Genomic DNA, 22,750 nt, shown 5'->3' with positions numbered 1-22,750 from the left:
GTTATCTTGACCTTTGGTAAGTTGACCTTTAGTTCAATTCTGACCAAGTTTGCTTCATTATTTCATAAAATATTAATCATCGAACAGATGGAAAATTTGACCTTCACCTTGACCTTTAACCCAGCGACCTGGACCTGTGGTCAGCTGAGTCAAGTCAACCATGACAATCATTTATCTGCATGGGGGCTCACATACATATTGAGGTACAAAGTCCGCCATAATCATATATCTGGATTATCCAGATATTGAGGTATAAAGAGCTCATCCTGCTATTGAGGTAAAAAGTCAACTGTATTTTCTTTTTAGATTTTACTTAAATTTATTTTGAACTCATACTGAACATACATACTAAAACAATGGACAAAATATTGGTAAACAGATATATTTTGGTGCACTCAAATTTTAGCACATTACTGAACATACAGATACTAGCACAATGATGAATTGGTATACCCAAAATACTTACTATAGAAAATAATGTACAGAAACTATAAATAGCTCAGTATTAACTTAGTGGAATGCTTTCAGTGCAAAAAGAATTAAATAAGGACATGAAATAATTTTTTTTCCCAAAAACAACCAAAACCCCTGCCTACCTAATAGATGTATCAATATTGATGCATTGCAACTATCAAATTCTGCTAAATCCCTAATTCTCAAAAAGCTATAAAAGATTTACCGATATACATGTATCAATTTCTCAAAATCAAAGGTTTTTATTGATATGTCTACATTGCAACTATTTTCCAGGTTATGATTGAAAAAACCGATACGTTTTGAGAAACTGAGCTAAACACAAAACTTTAAAGTAAGATTTCCTGCATCCCTTATTTCCAGAGTCACTGGACCATAAATTTTGATATTTGGTAAATAACAGTTGTGTTGAGATGTCTGTTATGTAATCAAACAAAAGGCCAAGTTTGGTTAAAGTTGAAATGTTGACGACAACACTATGGCAATAATGGTTGAAAAAAACAACAAAAAAACAGAATAGCCTTATGACTTTGTTGCAGGCTATACAAAAAAAATGACACCGAAATATGCATGTTTACAAATCTGTTCCAGTATTTTTACAATAGCATTTTCACATACATACAGTCATCATACATCCTAGCTCTCACAAACAATTATAAACATACTCGTTGAATCAACATCGGATGAATTTATCAGTGTGACCTTTGACCTTTCGAGATATCTTGTACACAAGCTTTTTATATTTCACAAACGGTCTAGTACAGTTTTTGACCTTCACTTTTTATCAATAACACAAAAATCAGGTGTAGAATTCCATACTGTAGTATTCTGCTGAAATATGAACTAAGTCTGTACAGCAGTTCATGAGATGTCTTGAACACAAATGTTTTGAATTCAAAGGTCATCAAGTCTGACCTCTGACTTTTTAACTTAGACAGACGTCACAACCACTAAAATCTTATCAGGTGTAGACCTTGGTGTGATTTTATGGTGTGGATATCAGTTAAATCTGTTCAGGGCCTGAGGGGTTCACAAGATATCTCGTACACAAGCTAATCTGATATCACGGTAGGACTGACAGACTCACAGCCAAGTGTTAATTAGAGTGATATATACCCAACTTACCTCTCTTTATTAAATGGGTGTATCCACATATCTGATGAGCTTGTTTTTTGAAGCTCTTTGGATTTGGATTTGGAAACACCTGTAGCAATAAGATATCATCTACCCTTAAGTGGGTTACATTAATACAATTTTTTTTTGAAATATTTACTGGGAAAAGAGCCAATGTCACTGTCGATTTGAGTACCAGTAGTGATTTCATGGATCCTTCGCCTTCAGAGATTGGTTTGTTGAGATTTTCTCTTATTGATGATAATATTCCTTTTTGCAACACAAATTGTTTGGATGCAGAAAAGTTTGCAAATCAATGAGACTCCACATCAACATTGAAATGATCCCTGTCAAAAACTTTTCAAATCGAACTACCAGGTATATATATAAATTTCTAATTTATTCAGATCATCTTTTAGCTAACAGTCGTAATTGTTTCTTCTTCATCCTCTTGATTTTTGCTGTATTTTTAATCTGTAATGAAATAAAACAATATCATGTATTTTTTCTCACTTCAATGTGGAACATGCAATAAATTAGTCTGAGTTTCCTCAGGCCCCAACACCAGACTTCTGATAGATAGATGCTTGATTTAGGCTTTACAGCAGCCATCTATTTGTCAGAATGTACATGTCTGTGTCTGGGCAAAAGGAAACTCTGCGGTCAAGAATCAAATCAACAACTCTTTCATTTTCTTTTTCTTTTTATTTACAAGACAAATGAGATGCTCGGATGCTGAGATGCAGGGATGCTGAGATACTGGGATGCTGAGATGCATTAACAATATAAAAAAAATCTAATGTTACAAACTTTTTAGGTTTTTTTTTAGTTTTAAGATATGGGAAAATTTGACACTTGAGATGATTGCATTTTAAAAACTACATGTAACAAACGTAAAATATGAAAACTACATCAATTGGATTTTCAACATACAGCAATTAAGACCACTCATATGGAATAATCCTGGTTTGAAAAAACATCAAATTAACAATTCAAATAATGAATCAAAGGAGCAGAAGACTAAGTACTTGTATCACAAGAAAACCTAGAGTATGACAAAAAGACACTAAGTATATGGAAAAGACTAAGATTCTCACAGAAGGATATTGATTATCATAAGACATCAAGTATCACAAAGACACTTATTATGACAACACACTGATTATCACAAAGACATTTAACTGGGTATCACAAAGACACTTAATATGACAACACACTGAGTACCATATCATGACATCAAGTATCATAAGACACTTATTATGACAAGACACTGAGAATCACAAGACACTTATTATGACAAGATATTATGTTTCTGAGAACAACACAACATATATGTATTCCCGCAGAAATACTCTATTAGACAAGTTTAGGCCGCAGCACACAAACGAACGTCTAGTCAAGATGGCATCTCAAAAGCACATGGTTTTATTCACACAACATAATCAATGATGTAATACACAAGTTACACAATATGTCGGGTGATACTAAATACCGGATTAATACCGAGTACGACAACAAGTGTCTGGATTGGATTATACCAATACATTACACAAGCCACTGTCAGAGTATAATAAGACACTTATTATGACAAGACACAGAGTAATGAGCATCACAATAAATTTATTATGACAAGACACTTGTGTATCATAAGACACTTATTATGACAAGACACTGAGTATGACAAGACATTTAGTATCATAAGGTATGTATAATGACAAGACACTGAGTATCATAAGACACTTATTATGACAAGACACTGAGTATCATAAGACACTTATTATGACAAGACACTGAGTATCATAAGACACTTATCATGAAAAGACACTAAGTATCACAAAAACACTTATTATGACAAGACATTTAGTATCACAAGGTACTGTATAATGACAAGACACTTGAGTATCATCAGACACTTATCATGACAATTTAAGACACTGAGTATCATAACCTATTATGACAAGACACTGAGCATCACAAGACACTGAGTATCACAGACATTTAATATCACAAAGACACTAAATCATATTTATGTCCTATCTAAACCTTCATTTTGATCCATGTTTTATTTCATTTATTGTATTTCATACAACTACATTTTTGCTTTTTTTCTTCACAGCTGGCATTGAAGTTTTTTGAGAGACACTTCATCACAAAAGTGATAAATTAACAGCTTATATCTGACATTTAAATGTTGTCATGGAGTTACTCACTGTTTGGACAACTTCTGATTTTCTTTCATTCTCCAACTTTCTCTGTTTATGTTCCTCTTGTCTCTTTCTCAGTAACTAGAACAGAAATTAACAAGAATAATTAGATAAATTATATTACAGTAGTAAATGACTGTATCTAACAGCTGTCAATATAAATTGTACCATATTTATCCTGTTATAAGCCCAGTGTGCCAACAAGGCAAATTTGACTCCAGTATGGGTAGACTTCATACAGGATAACGAAATAACAACTGCTAGCACTTTTAAAAAACAGCAATAGGAATGAATGAGATTAATAGAATCGTACATGGGCCTGTTCCATGGACAGGGAATATCTCAACCAAAGTGAAAGAGCCAAACTCTTACACTAGGGTTGAGATATCCTTGTCCATGGTACAGGTCCATGTTCGTTTATTTTTCTCACATACTTGAAACAAGTAACTAAGGTGTTAAGAAACTTTTTTTTCACCTTATCAACAATGTCCCTTGAAATGCCTTGAAATTGACCCCAGAAAATCTTCTTCACAATTCTGAGGTTTTCTTCCCAAAATGAGACAAAAGGCCCCATCTCAAATAAGTGAGAAAAGGCTTTGTCAGATACTCACTTCTAATTTTGCTGACCGTTCGCCTTTCAGCTGTTTTTCAAAATCTTTAATAGATTTTTCTTCTGCTTTTTTCTTCATTTTTTTATCCCATGATGACTTCAGTGACTTAACTTTCTTAATTTCTGAGTACCTGTCAAACAAAATAAAATCAGTAAAAATTCAAAAATTGTTTGATATCTAAATAAATGTTGGAGTCAACATTTTTCTACAACATCAATTTCTTTTATTTTCACAATCTATAGAGGTACTAAAATGAACTAAAACCCCATAAATGATTAATCATTATTACTTCTGATAGTCGTAGTTGACCTCCTTGTATAACAATAAGTTGAGTAAAGGGATTACTCTTAACAGAATGGTTAATAATTTTCACAGGTTGACGTTAATTTGAAAATCAGTTTACAGCGTATAAATTTACTGTTATTTTGATACCAAATGTGTCACATTGACATACATGAAGTAAGTGTAGTGATACATTTAATAAGAATAACATGGATAATTTTCAAAAAATTTGAAATGTATACAATCTTGTCAACCTGAATTAGTATAGTTGTAATCACAGTCTATATTTTATACTTCTTAAAAACTTTCTATATACATTTGTATATATAAATACTTCTACAGAGTTAATTTGCGTAAATTTCAAAACTGGTAAATCAACCTTTTTAGCATGAATCTACATATGGTGAAAAGATCAAAAAAATCTCCATAGGCGCCGACCAAAATTTATGATCCATTTTAATTAGTAGTGTAATAATAGGACAGGAAGAATGTTTGTCCCTTCTTCAACAAAGTGACTCTAACCATGAAAACAAACACAAGACTTTATATACATGTATCAACTTCAATATTTGGGTGTCAAATGTGGAATAACAAGGAAAGCACCTAGACTAGAACCACAAAATCAGGTGTCAGACATGATAATCTTTAGCTCTAGATATCCCTCGGGCTCCTGAGCCAGAGACACATGCTCCAGGATCCATCAGTCGAATGAAAGCAGGGCTTTTTGGGGCCGTTAATGGGCCCCATTCCCAATTCAAATTATTTCATTTTAAAGCCAAATTTTTCCCAAAATTTGCAGCTGAAAAAATATTTCCCAATTCACCAATTTTCTTCCCAAAATGAGACAAAAAGGCCCTTTCCCAAACCAGTGAGAAAAAGCCCTGGAAAGATCTTGTGTTAAAGCTATATATCCTTAAAGTCTTTAAAGTCATAAGAAATGAAAAAGATCACATTCAAATTATACGGATGAACCCCATTTTATCTAGAAGGTACTATTCCATTTATAAAGTACATGTATACTCAACCCAAAATTTGACCCACTCTTGTTAGTCTATTCTATCCCTGGTTCATTTATACAGTATAGTTAATTATCAAGAGAGTTTACAACACAACTTAACACCAGTGATACAGGTTGCCTTATAAATTCTTGATGGTATTTAACATACAGATGTTATTGGTATGGCAGAAAAAGATCTATTGGCAACTTTAATAGATTTGTGCGAAATGGAACCAGTACATACACATACATTTATCCTGCAACTGCGCAGCCACTGCATTGTCGGAATACACCCACCGTATATATTTTTGCTGTATACGGCAGTGACGGAAAACAGCTGTATTTTGGAATCTTAGCACGTGCGTCAATTCGACTGACCTACTTCAAAGTGAAAAAATATTTAAAGCAAAGGCGAACATATTTATCTGTCATTTTTGACACTGTTTCACTTCAAAATGATTATTTTTGATGATTATTTTTTTTATTGTTGCATGCAGGATAAATAGAATACATGGTCAGTGTCTTAAAATATAAGCTGTATTTTTGGCTCAGTTCTTTACCCTCGCCAAAATACAGCTTATATTTCAAGACACTGACCATGTATTCTCTATATATACTGGTTCCATTTCGAACAAATCTTTTATATATACTACGGTCATGTACATAATCCATTGACCTATGATCCTAACTATAGATTTAAGCCACAGGGGCTCATGCAGTTTCGGATTTTTTAAGTAAGTGTAACATACATGATGTATAAGACATAATGTAATACATAACATCAGTTAACAACAACACCACTGTAAATTGAGTAGGCCTAGTCATACAGTATGTAAATTCTGAAACTCTCTGAAAATCGGGGTTATCAATATGCTCTTTTTTACACATTGATAACCCCTATTTTAACCAGGTTTCAATATACATTGTACATGTGAATACTTAGTTTATACAAAAATGTAGTGTTGTAGTTATTAATGATGCTATTGAATCACAGGGCATGTCTAGTTTTATATTAAAAAATAGTCAGAAATACCCATATATATATTTCTTTTAATAGTCAGAAATATCTATATATACATATAGGTTCTACGTATTTCTGACTATTTTTTTTAATATAAAACTAGAAATGCCCCTGTGATTGAAACAAATGGTTAATACATGTTACTTAAAATCCAGAAACCAGTGATTTTAGCCCGTGATCGACCACAGGGGCATGTCTAGTCTTACATTAAAAATAGCCAGAAATACCTATGTTGTCTATATACAGGTATTTCTGGCTATTTTTTAATATAAGGCTAGATAATTAACGGCTATGCCCCTGTGTCTGTGAATGTGATCCGACCATAGGTCCTTAGCACGTTTAAAAGTCCAAGATCTCTATATATTAGTCTATAATCGTCTCGGACTTAAACGTGCTAAGCACCTATGATCTAGTCCGAGTTTTCCCTGGCCCTGTCACCATGTCTGGTGTAGACATGGTGACAGGGCCAAGAAACTCGGGCTACTATGATCCGACGGTGCATGATGACTATTTACCTAGCTGTTCTATTCGATTTCCATGGTCTCCCTGATTTAGCTTTTCCTTTCGGTATATTGTTTAGTTGTTCTTTCACTTCTTTTTTTCGTTGACAAACAGTCTCTAATCCCTTCTTGTCCATAGTATATAATTTTTAAAGAGATAACTTCTGTCCAATTTTGAAACCGGAAGCACGTGTTGGTCTAGTCTAAACAACCATCGGATAGTCTTGGGCTTTCACCATATCTCCTATGCATAACTTACAAGGTGTTCCGACAGTCTTAGCAGACATTTCTAAAATAAAAACCACTTTCGGGAAAAGTATTTCCGAAATATTTAAAAGTGAGGTAACATCACAAATTTACAAATTTTACTTTGTACGCCTGCGGGGTTGCACTTTATTCTTGTGCGTTTTCTTTATATGGAACAAACCATGGTAAAACTTCAAAATATAACAATGTGTCAAAAATCTGTAAAGACTTGTTTTCACAAGAACAAAAAAAAAACTTTTATTCTTATATATTTGTTATGAGTTTCTTTTGATTCATGAAAATTTCATAATTTTTTCTAATTCCTTTTCTAGATTGATCACTTCGATAAACAGATTGCTGTCCTTTTTAAGTTACAGGAATTTCAGTTTTTATATAACGAAAATAATATCCAACAATTAAGGCGGAATATTGTATATATTAAACAGTGTAACTGTAGCAATTTTGATTTTTGACTCCGAATTCGGACTTATACAATGCCAAATTACTTATATAATTTTAATGTTTGTTAATTCACAAGGACTATCTGAAAGTACATTATGTAAGTGTCAACTAAAATAAGTAATTGGCTTGGTGCAGTGGTGGAAATTATATATGTAAAGGGTCAACGGGTTCTTTCCTTTTTATTTCTATTTTTATTCTTTTTTAAATCTAAGATAATGATTGTGATCGGTATCTGTATCACGCCTAATTATACTACAACGTAGCTGTGGACAGATCTAATTAATATCTACAAATTATAAACAAACAGTAGCGGTGTACTCATTTATCAAACCCATTTATACATTTTCATCAAATAATCCCTCTAGGTGCGAATATCAAATAAACGTCGAACAAAAATGAAGAAAAAAAGTTAAAAAAAAAAATAATAATAAAAAAAATAAAAAAAATAGGGAAGACCCGGATTCGAACCACGGAGCCCTCGGTCTGCAGTCGAATGTTCAGCCACTGAGGTACCCTAACGCAAGCTATATTGCCAACGTGATAAGTATATTGGGAGTGTTATCATGTAAATAAGGTAAGACACTTGATTTTCTATGGTATAGTCTAGGTGTATTTTGACCTTTCCCAGTCACAGGGACCTAAGCATTGGCTTCAGTCTAGGTGTATGTAGACCAATCATAGACACAGGGACCTGACGATTTGCTGTAATCTATGCGTATTTTGCTTATTCAATCCTAGTCATAGGTATATTCTGACTTATCATTATCATAGGGACCAGATAAATGTTTACAGTCAATATGTATTTTGATATTTCATAGTCACAGGCACCTGAACATTGGCCTTAGTTTAAGTGTATATAGTGTATTAAATCAATTAATTTCAAACCTACGATCAATAGGAAATATGGATGGTGGTTTGGGAATAGATGTCAGATCACTGTGGAGGTGGCTGGATTATCTACTGAGAAATCTGGAAATGTCTTGAAAGCTAAACCACCGTGGAGAAGGTTAACGGACTTGGAGGGTGCAGGACTATAGCGTCCCCTTGTATTAGGTGGCGCGGCGACGCACTCGGAGGGAGCTCGAAGCGTGAATATGGCAAGCATTCAAAAGTACCAGAGCCATGTATGAAGTCAAAATGAATGAAATTGTTTATGAACTAGAAATAATTATTGACCTGTAGAAACTGGAATTCGGAGACGTATACCAAGAGATGTACGTATCTTCCCGATATGTGATAAAAGAGATATAGTTGGAGACGAGTACCATTATATATTTGAATGTTCAAATTTCATTAACAAATTTTGAATACTGTAATCCCTCTGTATATTCTCGCTTGCGCATTGGATAACGTGTATCGTTGATCTTATTGTCTATTATATTATATATGTCTGTAAACCATTGCATGTTTGTAACGGTGTTGAGATTAAAATAAATGAAATGAAATGAAATGAGAAAGAGAATAGAGACGAACGTGGGTAATTATACCAAATTTGGCTGGATTATTTATAGAGAGTAGGTGACTTGATTATCTACTGAGAATAAAGGTGACTGGATTATCTACTAAGAATAATGGTGACTGGATTATCTACTGAGAAAAAAGGTGACTAGATTATCTACTGAGAATAAAGGTGACTGGATTATCTACTGAGAATAATGGTGACTGGATTATCTACTGAGAAAAAAGGTGACTAGATTATCTACTGAGAATAAAGGTGACTGGATTATCTACTGAGAATAATGGTGACTGGATTATCTACTGAGAAAAAAGGTGACTTGATTATCTACTAAGAATAAAGGTGACTGGATTATCTACTGAGAATAAAGGTGACTTGATTATCTACTAAGAATAAAGGTGACTGGATTATCTACTGAGAATAAAGGTGACTGGATTATCTACTGAGAAAAAAGGTGACTGGATTATCTACTGAGAATAATGGTGACTGGATTATCTACTGAGAAAAAAGGTGACTTGATTATCTACTAAGAATAAAGGTGACTGGATTATCTACTGAGAATAAAGGTGACTGGATTATCTACTGAGAAAAAAGGTGACTTGATTATCTACTAAGAATAAAGGTGACTGGATTATCTACTGAGAATAAAGGTGACTGGATTATCTACTGAGAAAAAAGGTGACTGGATTATCTACTGAGAATAAAGGTGACTTGATTATCTACTAAGAATAAAGGTGACTGGATTATCTACTGAGAATAAAGGTGACTTGATTATCTACTAAGAATAAAGGTGACTGGATTATCTACTGAGAATAAAGGTGACTAGATTATCTACTGAGAATAATGGTGACTGTATTATATACTGAGAATAATGGTGACTGTATTATTTACTGAGAATAAAGGTGACTAGATTATCTACTGAGAATAATGGTGACTGTATTATATACTGAGAATAACGGTGACTGTATTATTTACTGAGAACAAAGATGGCTGGATTATCTACTGAGAATAATGGTGACTGGATTATCTACTGGGAATAATGGTGACTGGATTACACTTGTATCTACTGAAAACAACGGTGACTGTATTATCTACTGAAAACAATGGTGACTGGATTATCTACAGAGCATAAATGTGACTGGAGTATTTACTGAGAACAAAGGTTACTGGATTATTTACTGAGAACAAAGGTGACTGGATTATCTACTGAGAATAAAAATGACTGTATTATCTACTGACAACAATGGTGTCTGTATTATCTACTGAGAACAATGGTAACTGTATTGTCTACTGAGGATAACGGTAACTGGATTATCTACCGAGGACAAAACAACGGTAACTGGATTATCTTTAAATTATGAAATTGGATGGATCAAGGTGGATGGATTATCCAATTTAAAAAGTCAAAAAGTTAGGGGACACCCGGGTTCGAACCAGGGACCTCTCGATCTGCAGTCGAATGCTCTACCACTGAGCTATATCCCCGCTACACACATGATGTCTCAACGACATCTGACTACTATACCATACACAGTAGTATCGATTGCTTATCTGTTCACAGGAGCTCAAGAATGAGTTACTGACTAGATGTCCTCGGACTTATCTTTTGTCTCTGGTGTTCTTCAAGGCTCGATTCTTGGAAAAGACCTTTTTATAAATTTATATTACTTAATTTTCTCGGACAACATCATTGTCTTACTGGTCACTGCAGAAGATAGCAGGCCTCTTATCTCATCTTTGTCGGCTTCTTAGATTTTATTCTTATCTAGTAAGTTTGTGTTTCGCACAAGGCTGGTCTGCTGATCTAGCAGAGTTACTTCCCTTCGTTTCACTTAGATGATATAGCAATAATGTAGACATTCAATGGAGGTTTTGAATGACGCCTTTGAGTAAGATACTTTACTCCAATGGCTACGGATAGCATGAAGTGACTCTGCTGTATTTTGCTCTTGAGGTAGCTACCAGCTACTACTTGGCGACTCCGGCTAAAATGACGATGTCTGTTCACGAGCCAACACACAATTGGACAGTTAACGATGGTCAGAGTTCAGACTGTTGTCACGACTGTTCTCCATTACACGTCTGTCAACTTGGTTTTAATTGGTGCCCGTCCTCCTTGTTTCTCGTTCTGTCGTTGTCCTCAAATAAGTCAGGTTGTGTTATCCTCAACATGGCAATGGATATACAAAGAATTGTTGGAACATTTTACATGTGATTACCATTTATTTGACTTTATTTACCCGTATTATGCTATCGCTTGGTTTATTTGATTTAAATGGCAAAACACAACAAGGCGGTTCAACAAAATGGAATACTTCAGCCTTAACGAAGGCGAGAAATACTATATTCCAATTAATATTATTGGTAAAGATATTTTTGTATTGAATATTTTGTTAATGTTTATGACTAATAAATGAAAAATTTAACACAGGAAAAACACCACAAAAGTTAGAATCGTTTTTATATTATTGTAATTGCTTCGCACAGAACATAGCAGCTCCCGTAGCCGAGTCACAACTGTTGCCCGACTCTACTTTGAAGCTCCCATAATGCTTTGTCACTTCCTCACGGATGATTGGATTTCTATCGATCACGGACCCTGATGCTTTGATTGTAGTGATGCCGTGCTTCTTCATAACAGAAGTCGGCATCATGTCACACAAATTGGCAATAAGGCCCTTGCATAATGACCTGAATATTGATCCAAGGTCAAGGTTATTTTGCGTCAGACCGGAAACAGATGCATGTCGTTCCGGAAGATGTCGCTCTCCATACAGTGTCGGCATAATTACTGGTCCCGGAGAAGCGTCTGAACTCAACTCCAGCAACTTGCTCCAAATGTTGTCTTCATCAACATGGAATCCTGAAAAATAAAAATCCATGAATGAACAAACTCAGAATAGCAATAATTTCGATTCATTCTATGCCTAATTTTATAAAGGAAGGAACAAATTTATAATGCGTTGACATCCACTAGGTAAGTAGTAATATTTATAGAAAAGATTTATTTTAAAAACAATATTCAGCGTCATTCTTCTTGCGATTATTGATATATATTCATATCTACTTACCGAATGTCTTAAACCACTGCTGTAACATAGAAACCATGTTTGAAAGGACATTCCCACCATTAAGACTGGCAGCCATAGCCAGGTAGGTACCGTCAAAGTACGGAAAGTATTGGATAGATGACGTCACATTTGGTTTGTCGGGTACTCCGCCGTCTGGTCTCACCGGAAACATCATTTGACTTGAGGTGCTCATATTCAAGACTAAAATATAACAGACCGAGAATGAAGAGTATTTGTCTAAGTTATACATAACAGCTTTGAGCAAATTCAAATACTTATATAGACCATGCGGTGGGAATGTTCCAGTGACAAGGCAACTGACTACCTGGGGCGTTCTTCATTTGTTGCGCTAGTCTGAAATCGATTGTGACATCATAATATGGACAATGACGTAACGAGATTTTCTTTTTTATTTCTAAGTTTCCTGTCATTAAATCTCATAAGAAATATCTACTTCGACATACTGACCAGCGTCTGATGCACTTGACACTACTGAGAAGACCGCACATTGCACATCTCCCAGCGCTGCTAGAATGGGCGTGTCTTTACGGATACCCATCCAATCATATTGCAGATTGCCTGCCATGTGACCTGGTTCCGCCACATTCGGTAATATTTGTAAAGGAAACCCGACTTTCTGAAGACTGTAAAAAGGCAAAAAAGTTTAGTAATATTGTAATGTGAAATGATTTTCTTCTTTCCTTTTTTTCTTATACTAAATCGTTTTAAATTAACTTACAGCTCATTGTTCCATGACATCGTCTTTGTATTGTAGAACCCGAAGCTGGCCGCCAATTGTACCGTAGTGACAGGCGTAACTAGACCGCACAGCAGCGCCACCAATAGGTCCATGATTGTCCCGGAACACGTGTAGCCCGCAATCATTTCCGGTCTGTGCTCTTGTAGCCAACACAATGTAGCGCATCCATGACCGGTAGAGAGCGGGAGGTGTGAATTAGGTTGGGGTAATGACCTGAGGAACTCAGTCGTACACCTCTGGTCCTGCCATGTGTATAAATGACTCGTGGGTGGTACGCACCAACCTTCATTCTTTAGTTTGGTCCACAAGACGACGCCATGCATTTGACCTGTAACCCCAATACACGTGACCTGACGACGTCTGTCCACCGGAAGTTCGGACAGACACTCTTGGAGTGTAGTGAAAATCTTTGACGGCATCTGTTCAGATCCCGTTTCTACATCGCTGGGCACATCAGCATTAGTAGCTTTGGATACTGTCGATATCACAGATCCACACGCCTGGCGAAGCAAACTGACCTTAACTGAAGACGTGCCGAGATCAATCCCAAGAACATATTGGCCTTCATCACTTGCCATCTTTGTTTCTCGTTAAAAGTCCATCTGATTAATACCTGAAAGTAAACATTTAATAGTGTATAGAAATGGTTTTTAGCTCAGCTGGCCCGACCAACTTCTTTTCAAGATCCATTGGTGTACATTCCTAGCATAGAACCAAACCCATTTTGCGAAGATAATTATTATGACCTTGATTTATTATATTCAAAGTCACGTGATCAATATGCATCGTATTGGGATGAAGCCCGGCAAACAAAGGCGCGAAAAGAATTAAATTACCTTGAGCCATACAAGGTCACAACTGGAAACATTGCTAAAACTCTCATACGACTTTGTTTGATTCAAAGTTTCACAGGACAATGACAGACTATTTTTTGCGAAAAAAATTACCTCGACCCCTGTAGTTAAGGTCAAATGAGTAAACTTTGCTCAAACGAGTTATTCTGGTTGAGCTATTAGCATAAAATAATGATATCTGTGTGGTAGCTTCCCGATATGAAGCCAATAAAATGAAGATGTATATTTATAAGGGGTAAAATATATGTAAATTTAGCGATGAGCTATGTGGCATTTTGTATTTAAAAGTTTGGAAACAGAAATGACCTTTAAAAATAGTTAAATTAACAAAAATCAAATAAATTTCACCTTTACTTACTTTGAAGTTTACAAATGTAAAATGTACATGCACATGTGCGAACATCATGTTAAAATCCAGGTGCAGGACCATTGGACCACTTGTTCAGATCAATAGTAATCAATTGAGTTGCATATTATAGAGAAACGAAAGGTAATGTGAATCATAATCATCCATATACATTTTCTAGATCTTGATAGTAAAATAAATATTTAAAAAAACGCGAGTACAGACTCTTTAACAACTACGTGCCGTCTATAAATAGCTAGGCCTACCCAAGCCTGCTTAGAAGGCGGAAAGTCAATACATAAGTACTGCGTTATGATATATCAAGTCAGACAGACAAGTGTAACTTGAATTATATAATAAGTTGTTGAGCAAGTGCTTTAACTAAGGCTCCATGCGCTATACAACGATGACAGTGTCATATCGACGAAACGAGGGCTTACCATCGAACTCCTCACACTTCAGAAGGAACGATAACTCGCGCATTAAAAACTATTAAGGAAGCCAGTACGTCATTTGATATATTTATCTTATTCATATTAAATTTGATAAATGAGCTTAATAAATTGAATATTACAATGAACCGATTGTAAGATGATAATGATAAAAAATAATGTACATGTATTTAATGTATTTGCTTACATAGTTTGGATATACGTTTTTCGTTCTATTATAATCCACGAGATATTTTATGACAAAACGTATAACATGTTAGACAGAGTTAGTTGTGCAATACTATCGCCTGTATATGACCAATTATCTTAAGATGTATACAGAAAATATTATTTCAATCGTTTGAGGGACGAATCAGAATGAAATTATTTTCTCCTATGGCTAATGCGTGCCGCCAGGTGGCGCGGCTGTAGTCCGTATTTGCACGTGCTGTAGCCGGTATGGTCATTCAGAGTGACCACGTTATACGGTCAACACGTATAAATTTTTCGAAATTTGGATAATTTTTTTTTTTTCAGTCCGAGCGTGGTCCCGCCTTGCAATTTATATGATTGTTGAGTTATTATTGTGTTAAGGCACAATTGTGTTATATAGGAGAAACACATACAATGCACATGGATGAAATTTTTTTAAATGTATTTTTCATTTTTATAAACAAAATATTCATTGATAAATGAATTACACACAATCCTAAAAAATGTTGAGGTTGTTAATTAATGAGCATGATCTAAAAACTAAATAATATTTGGCCTTGTAATATTCGTAACAAATTATTAAAATCATATCACCTGTATTATATGGTATTGACAGTAGGGAATGTTCTATTTGTTCAAGTTCCACTTAATCAGTCTGCCAGCTTCTACTGTTAATGGAGCAATTGAGGGCAATATTGAAATGAACTGGTCTTTCAAGTATCAGAATAAACTGATATGTAATAAAGTATTGTTATAAAGTTAGTAAATTAATCATACTCCCGTGATACATTGTGTATTTTTATGAACTAAATATCTTGACCATATTCCATTTAAATTAGACAATGAATACCAATATAAGCCGGGAACAAAACATGTTGACAGACAGGCACACGGCAGACACACAAACTGATTACTGCAGAGCACCCGTGTTTCCGATATGGAGCCCTGATACACAATAACATCTGTCACACAAAAGCACAATTCCAATACAAACACATGTTCACTTAAACAGATGTAACTAGATACATAATACAAATGTTCAGCGCAATAAGCATAACAATAAATATAATATGATATAATATGAATATTTGTTTTAAATACTCTATTCAGGTTTGTATGGTAACACTAAAATGCGAGGACACATTTTGTTTGAGACATGATAAGGCACTCCAGACACAAAAATACATTTAATGTGAATAATTAGTTTGCATTTCCAATACAGATTAGACATTATAATGATTCCCTAGATCTCATTCTACACTATTGTGTTATTTACAACTACATACACTTAGTGTTTCTATGCACTTTCAAAAGCAAGCTGAACAGTCTAATTTATGGGACACAGAATTTGGATAAAAATTATGTGTGCTAACAAAAAATCCAGGAAATGACGCCCTAGAGTAAGTAAATTATAATTGACAATCACAACGGGTCTTCCCTCCGTACGACGTTTCCTACCACTGAATTCCACGTTGTCGTCGGTGAGGAAGCCATCCCAGAAGGACACACATCCTCCATCAACCTCTCCATTGACTACTAAAACCGTACCACGTTCATCGCATTAATCATTTAATGCTGACCATCCTTCCCCGTCATCTGACATCTGATACGTACCCAGATGACGTCATCTAGAGGTTTACTCTGCTGCAAAACTAACACAACTCCGACCATTGTGCCTCCTATCTTGATCTCTACGTCACAGACAGTATAGTTGCCGAGTCCGACGTCTGATGGTGCAACAAAGAAACCAGCTTGGATATCAGATTATCAAATAACGAAATGACAGTTGACCCTTTTCTTTTTGGGACAATGTTGTACCTGTTCAGTAACTTTTTACCAAGACTCAGAACTTTTTTTTGTTTATTTGAGGAAAGTTAATTAGTCAGACATTTGTTTATAATTATCACATCTTTAATGATTATCATATTTCTAATCAGCCTTTGTTTCTACGACTAATGACAGATATTATGTTTCATATTTGCGTTTGTTTTCATTTTTGATCTCAATATGTAAATTCATTGTCAACCGACCTACAGATGGCTTTAACACTTACATACGTCTTGCAAATCTTGATATTTACATATTCAAAAATAATTATCCTGCGTATTAAACCTATAAACAATAATAAATGATTTACTTATAAAGGTCACGATCGTATAAAAATCACAAATGGGGCTTCTGTATTTGATTTTACAAATGGCGAGTGTACAGATCAGAAGGACAAATGCTGCAGATTACGATGACGTCATACGTATACGCGAACACCTGTCGGGTGGTAAGGAATGCCTACCTAGTCAGTACCATCATCTTTTGGAAACCTTCAAAGGTTTCGCAGGATTTGTTGATGAGATAATGGTAAGCGTTGTTTTTCTCTATCTTATGGCTGGTATGTATTTTTGGAATAAAAGTTGAGAGATAGAATCGCACAGTTTTGACTACACCAGTACGATTCAGGGCAATTATCAAGGTGAAAATCTCTGGAGAAACATTTTGTAAAAGTATATAACAAAACTAACGATTTCCTTAATACCGGAAATCAAAATTGCCCGCAGCATATTCCGCAAATACATGTACCTAAAACACAAAACAATAGTTTAACGATTCCATCGTTTTACTGGAACAAATTAAGAAAACACTTATGCAATACACAATGGGCAAACTATATAAGAATATTTTTTACGAATCTAATTTGTTATACGTTTTTGAAAATCATGAATTTACTATTATAATAATGATGCTTGCAAAATACTATTTTTCATACCCTAAAAACATTTCATTTGTAATTGGAAAAATGATGTTTTCAATTATCCGAAAGGGACCAATTGATAAGCATGACGTAGTTCTAGAAAAAAATATCTACTTGACCTCCTTCCAAAGCTAGCTAATTCCTATTGTAAATTTCGAACTTGTAAGATTAATTCACCAATTGAGAACAAAAGATGGAATAACATCCCCAGAGAAAATATAATCTATAGCACTGCAACATGAACGAAATAGGAGACGAGTTCCATTATCTATTTAATTGTAGCGATCAACAAATATCAATAAACATACATATCTAAATACTTATATGATAGACCAAGTGCATTCAAGTTTAATACCATGCATTTCTAAATTTTGTAATAGATGATAAATTGAAATCACTTATGAAATTAATTAAATAAATAAGTGTACGACTCAACACTATTTAATATAGTCTCTTGCTTAAAAAGTGTATACATGTTTATATCATATATCTTGTGCAGTTTTGTATGTAAATAATTCTTTACACCTTATATGTTTATGAAAATAAAATCTTTGTCATCGTCATTTGAATGCATGTGTTATCGTTCGTAAGCAGAACGCTGCGCGGATTCGTCACTCGCACATGCGACTCCATTTGGCTTTCTCCTTGTAGCATTGTTTACATCAAGAAGCCGTAAACATATATCTGTAGAACGTTTCTTGCGGTGTAGACTCGTGCATAGACTGGCCCTCTGTCTCTAGGATGTTAAAATTATAAATAAAGTTGAGCTATACGATTTTGGACCATATTTCCATAGGATATGTCTGATTCTAGACCCAAGTTTCAAACTAGGGGCCGATAATCTAGTATTAGAATTTAGCATGACAATTCTTAACAAAACAAGACAAAAAACAAAAACCTCAGGGTCTGATGGTCAGTCTAACTCATGCATTGCTATATCTTAAACATATTTCACTATCTGTAAGAAGATATCATCGTTAACAGCAAGAAATATACAGGTCCCTTTTTGTTTAATTTTGATTGATATCTTCATTTAAATTGCGAAGTAGAATGGAATAGACAAATAACGCTTGGTTATAAATATTTCAACATACTTAGTAATCAAAAATATACTGTCTCGGTTAGGTCGATAAGTTTGGGATGTGATAGTTGGGTATACATTTGGGAAGAATGGTATTTGGTAGCGAAGAAACTAAGGCAAAGCATTTGCTTTGTTTCGAACCGACACTAAACATGTTATTTCTTTTATTATAATCCAAGTATTATCTACTATGGATTTTGTTTTTTCATTTCACATTTTCCCAAAAGTGCATTCGTTCCAGGTTGGCTTCTTGTTTGCGGCTGTGATCGATGGTGGTAAAACTGTTCTGATCAAATCAGTACGTGTCCGTAAAGATTATGAAGGTCGTGGTATTTACACACGGATGAGGGAGTTTTGCATGAAGAATCTTACTCAAACGACAAACCGGTGTGTCCTGGTTGTAGTGTCAGTAAAAGCACTGGAAAGCCTATTGCGGAAATCTTCAAAACTGATTTTGAAACGGGTAAGCAACTTGTGCTCTATCCTTAGAATCAAAGATATATCAGTCGCATCGCATACATTTTTTTATCAATGCTGCTTATTGATTATTTCGATTGGGGTATTTTATCTTTTGACGAAACCCTTTAACCGTACCATTTTTTCTATATTAAGACATTAAGTATTACTACTTAATAAGACTAGTAAAAGGACCTGGAAGCAAACATTCAGTCTTGGAAATAATTTAATCTGCTTACATAACGTTTGAAACTTTGCTGGACATTGATTTAATCCAAGCATTTTTAGATATCAGAAATGTTAAGTCTGTCACAATGGAAAGTCTTTGTTTTAACAACTTATGGCATCTGAGTTTTACTTTAAATAAAGCATACACTGTAAAACTGTGGAACCGTTTTCTTTTCATGAATGGGATTCCTGTTTACTATAAGTACTATTGTTTACGCCCACACGGTGTGTACAGCTCACTGTTCTTTAATGTTGTAAACAAAAGCGAACAACACATCGTAAAATAGTTGAATTCATTTGTTGGAGTCATGAAGAGAAATAAATAAACGAGCCAGTTTGGAATCAGTATTGTTTTTCCTGAAATTAAAAAAAAAAGATACTATCAATGCTTAAATAGAAAAACATTTTCAATCCGGAAAATTCAAATGAAAATCAAACAAAAAACGTACATGCATACCCTAAGTAACTAATAGGAAATTGCAACCTTATTCCAATATTCTGCTTTATAGATAAAAGCCATGCTGGAAATTCAGGATGAAGAAAATGAAAATAAAATATCAAATCTAAAAAAAAAAACTTACATGTCGGTTTAAAATCTAGATCTTCATTTGCCTTCAAAATCATCAAAACTGTGTTTTCATGTTGTCTTCCTGGTTCCTGTTTTGATAGTTATGTACTTGTCATACGTAGGCAATCACATACATTATGTGATTGTAATGTGATTGTATGTAATGTACATTATTTTTTCTATTTGAAAAGGAATTAACAAGTTCAAGGAAGAAATTTTGTATATTAAAACCAAAATATATTGTGATCACTTTGATAACTATGGTTATCAGTATCAGTGGTTATACCATCGTCACTGTGGGTCCCTTTAATAGTACTCTCTTTTAATTACAATCAAATAGTACGGTAGTGCTACACATTCCGCGTATGCTCTCGCTTGTGTATTAGTCGCTATCACCGGTGCTGTCTAAGTTTAGAGGGGTTCTTACTTTGGAGACGGCCGGATCTTGGTGATTTGCCGGAAGATGTTCCGACCTCGCTACGCATATGTCATAGATTTATTCAATGAGAATGGGTATGCGATGCTGGGATGCAGGGGTGCAGGTTTCATGTAGGACCAGGGGGCTGGGATATAAAGGGGGCGACACAGTGATAAGTTGTGACTTGCATGTCGGGATAGCCGTTGTAACGTTAAAAAGGAACCCCCGTGGAAAAAGGAACCCAGATTTGCAACGGTGAAAATGGAACCGGGATGCCTTGGAAAACGGAAACAAATATTTCCTTTCCTTTACATACCTGTTGAAAATGGACCCCGTGAACGACCGTAGCAGTTTACATTGTCATAGATGTTGCGATAAGATATTCTTACAAGTTACAATGTATAAACGATATTGAAGGACGGTGATAAAATAAAATGGGCAGTGACCTTTAGGTGGCATTTGATATCACATTAGACTGTTATGACATTGGTCCACATTTATTTTGAATTTGACCTGTGTCCTTTTGTGAGTCATATAATGACTTTTGGTATATCTTCAAACTGTAATATGATACGCGTATGAAATGTATACGATATTGATCGACATTGAACTTTGACATTTGTTGACCCATATGATGACCTTTTGCATAAATTTGAACTATCATAAGCTATCATATAACATGTATACGATAAAGATTTGTCCAATTATGTTTTTGGTAATTTATTCATAAACCGAGATCCACTGAAACGTTTGAATTTGGAACTGGTGTCATTTTGAAAATCTAATATGGATATCGGTCAGTATGTTGTGGGGTCAATTTTCAATATTGAATACGGAGCCGGGGTCATTTTTAACAAATCATATGGAAATGAGTGACCTATTTCCATATTAGATTTTCAAAATTTTTGTATGTTATGCTAAAAGTCATCATGTGAGTCACCAATGGTGTTGACCAATGTTGTATACATACGATATGCAGTGATACGTTATGTCAAAGGTCATTATATGGGTCACATAAGGGTACAGGTCAAATGGTTTATCAATATTGATCAATATCATATACATGCATTTTATATTACATTTTACAGTTTTTGAAGATATACCAAAGGCCATTATACGGGTCAGCAATTGTCACAGGTGAAATTGTTAATCAATGTCGATCATATATTGTTTACATTTTATATGCATATCTTTTTACAGATTAAAGATATACCAAAGGTCATTATTTGGGTCACCAATGACCGAATTGTTTATCAATATCGATCAATTTCGTATGCTTGTTAAATTGTATACAGAATTGTATCTTACAATATTATAATTCAGATCAACATGTACATATGGTTGAATTTTCAACGGATTCCGTTTTCAACAAGATACACGTGGAAAAGAAAGACCTGATATGATCCACTTTTAAACAGGAGAGTCAGTTTTCCACAGCGTCCGGTTCCATTTTCCTCGGGGGTCCATTATCAACGCTAGCCTCTCCGCCAACCAGACTCCTATATAACTTTGTCACTAGGTGCTTAGGATCTATTATCAAATGGTAATATACAGTCGATACGAATACAATTTGGATGACAGATAAATAGAATGTCGCCTGTTAGGTGTTAATTACTGCCATCTATATGCCCAATTAGTAACTCTGTGGGGGCTATTAAGCAGTATATTTACCGACGAATAACTTTAGTACAATATACTCTCCATCTCATCAGTGTAGTAGTAAACTCTCGCTGCTGCCGTCGGATGTTACCTCAAGATTATCAAAGTAAACAGATTAAAATATATGAGTAATGTATAAACCTGTGTAGATTAGATGAGATGAGATGCAGAGTATATTGTTCAAAAGTTATTCCTCGGTAACTACTGCTTAATAGCCCCACGGAGTTACTTATTGGGCATACATTACTTATATATTTTAATCTGTTTACTTTGATAGTCTTGAATGAACTTTACACAAAATGTTGATCGGTTTGTGATTTGTATACTCCTCCACATCCGACGACAGCAGCGAGAGTTTTCTGGAATTGTCCGCTGGCTAGTGTCGGTAGATTTGGGAATTAAATAATAAAAATAACACTGTACGACTACTGGGTTTTCTCTCACCAACGCTGGACCGGAACGGTGGGTCCGGTTGACCCTTCCTATTACAATATCATATATATCAAAAATACATCTGTTAATTAAAGCCTCTCTATGTTCGTGTGTATAAATA

At 34.7% G+C, this 22,750-nt stretch overlaps 2 protein-coding genes and 1 non-coding gene across 3 annotated transcripts; all 3 read right to left on the bottom strand.

Annotated features, from left to right (window-relative positions):
- Window positions 1-299: 299 nt before the first annotated feature.
- On the bottom strand, window positions 300-7,405 carry LOC117332908 (coiled-coil domain-containing protein 86-like). The gene is made up of 4 exons (XM_033891973.1): window positions 7,218-7,405; window positions 4,403-4,532; window positions 3,798-3,872; window positions 300-2,061 (listed from the first exon to the last, which is right to left on the bottom strand). Exons 1-4 carry the CDS (start codon window positions 7,337-7,339, stop codon window positions 1,996-1,998), a joined length of 393 nt encoding a protein of 130 aa, XP_033747864.1. The 5' UTR covers window positions 7,340-7,405; the 3' UTR covers window positions 300-1,995.
- A 3,374-nt stretch (window positions 7,406-10,779) lies between these two features.
- Window positions 10,780-10,851, bottom strand: Trnac-gca. Its single transcript has one exon. It is a non-coding gene; the product is annotated as a tRNA-Cys (tRNA).
- A 959-nt stretch (window positions 10,852-11,810) lies between these two features.
- Window positions 11,811-14,869, bottom strand: LOC117333683 (sedoheptulokinase-like). Its single transcript, XM_033893102.1, has 5 exons — window positions 14,838-14,869; window positions 13,177-13,810; window positions 12,906-13,081; window positions 12,438-12,638; window positions 11,811-12,229 (listed from the first exon to the last, which is right to left on the bottom strand). The coding sequence occupies exons 2-5, from the start codon at window positions 13,773-13,775 to the stop codon at window positions 11,832-11,834; spliced, it is 1,374 nt and encodes a 457-aa protein (XP_033748993.1). The 5' UTR covers window positions 13,776-13,810; window positions 14,838-14,869; the 3' UTR covers window positions 11,811-11,831.
- Window positions 14,870-22,750: the final 7,881 nt, after the last annotated feature.

This window comes from Pecten maximus, chromosome 8 (assembly GCF_902652985.1).
Source record: "Pecten maximus chromosome 8, xPecMax1.1, whole genome shotgun sequence".
In the NCBI taxonomy this organism is placed as follows: Eukaryota; Metazoa; Mollusca; class Bivalvia; order Pectinida; family Pectinidae; genus Pecten; species Pecten maximus.
The sequence above is the reverse complement of the archived record's forward strand: the minus strand, read 5'-3'. Positions and strand labels throughout refer to the sequence as shown.

What these genes read in the sequence shown, in the direction of transcription:
- LOC117332908 (XM_033891973.1), bottom strand. Translation starts at nt 7,339, where the DNA reads ATGGACAAGAAGGGATTAGAGACTGTTTGTCAACGAAAAAAAGAAGTG. An exon ending in AAATCGAATAGAACAGCTAG is followed by an intron (nt 4,533 to 7,217) that starts GTAAATAGTCAT and finishes TTTGTTTGACAG; the next exon opens with GTACTCAGAAATTAAGAAAG. An exon ending in AACGGTCAGCAAAATTAGAA is followed by an intron (nt 3,873 to 4,402) that starts GTGAGTATCTGA and finishes TTTCTGTTCTAG; the next exon opens with TTACTGAGAAAGAGACAAGA.
- LOC117333683 (XM_033893102.1), bottom strand. Translation starts at nt 13,775, where the DNA reads ATGGCAAGTGATGAAGGCCAATATGTTCTTGGGATTGATCTCGGCACG. An exon ending in ATGTCATGGAACAATGAGCT is followed by an intron (nt 13,082 to 13,176) that starts GTAAGTTAATTT and finishes GCCTTTTTACAG; the next exon opens with TCTTCAGAAAGTCGGGTTTC. An exon ending in GCAGTGGTTTAAGACATTCG is followed by an intron (nt 12,230 to 12,437) that starts GTAAGTAGATAT and finishes TTTATTTTTCAG; the next exon opens with GATTCCATGTTGATGAAGAC.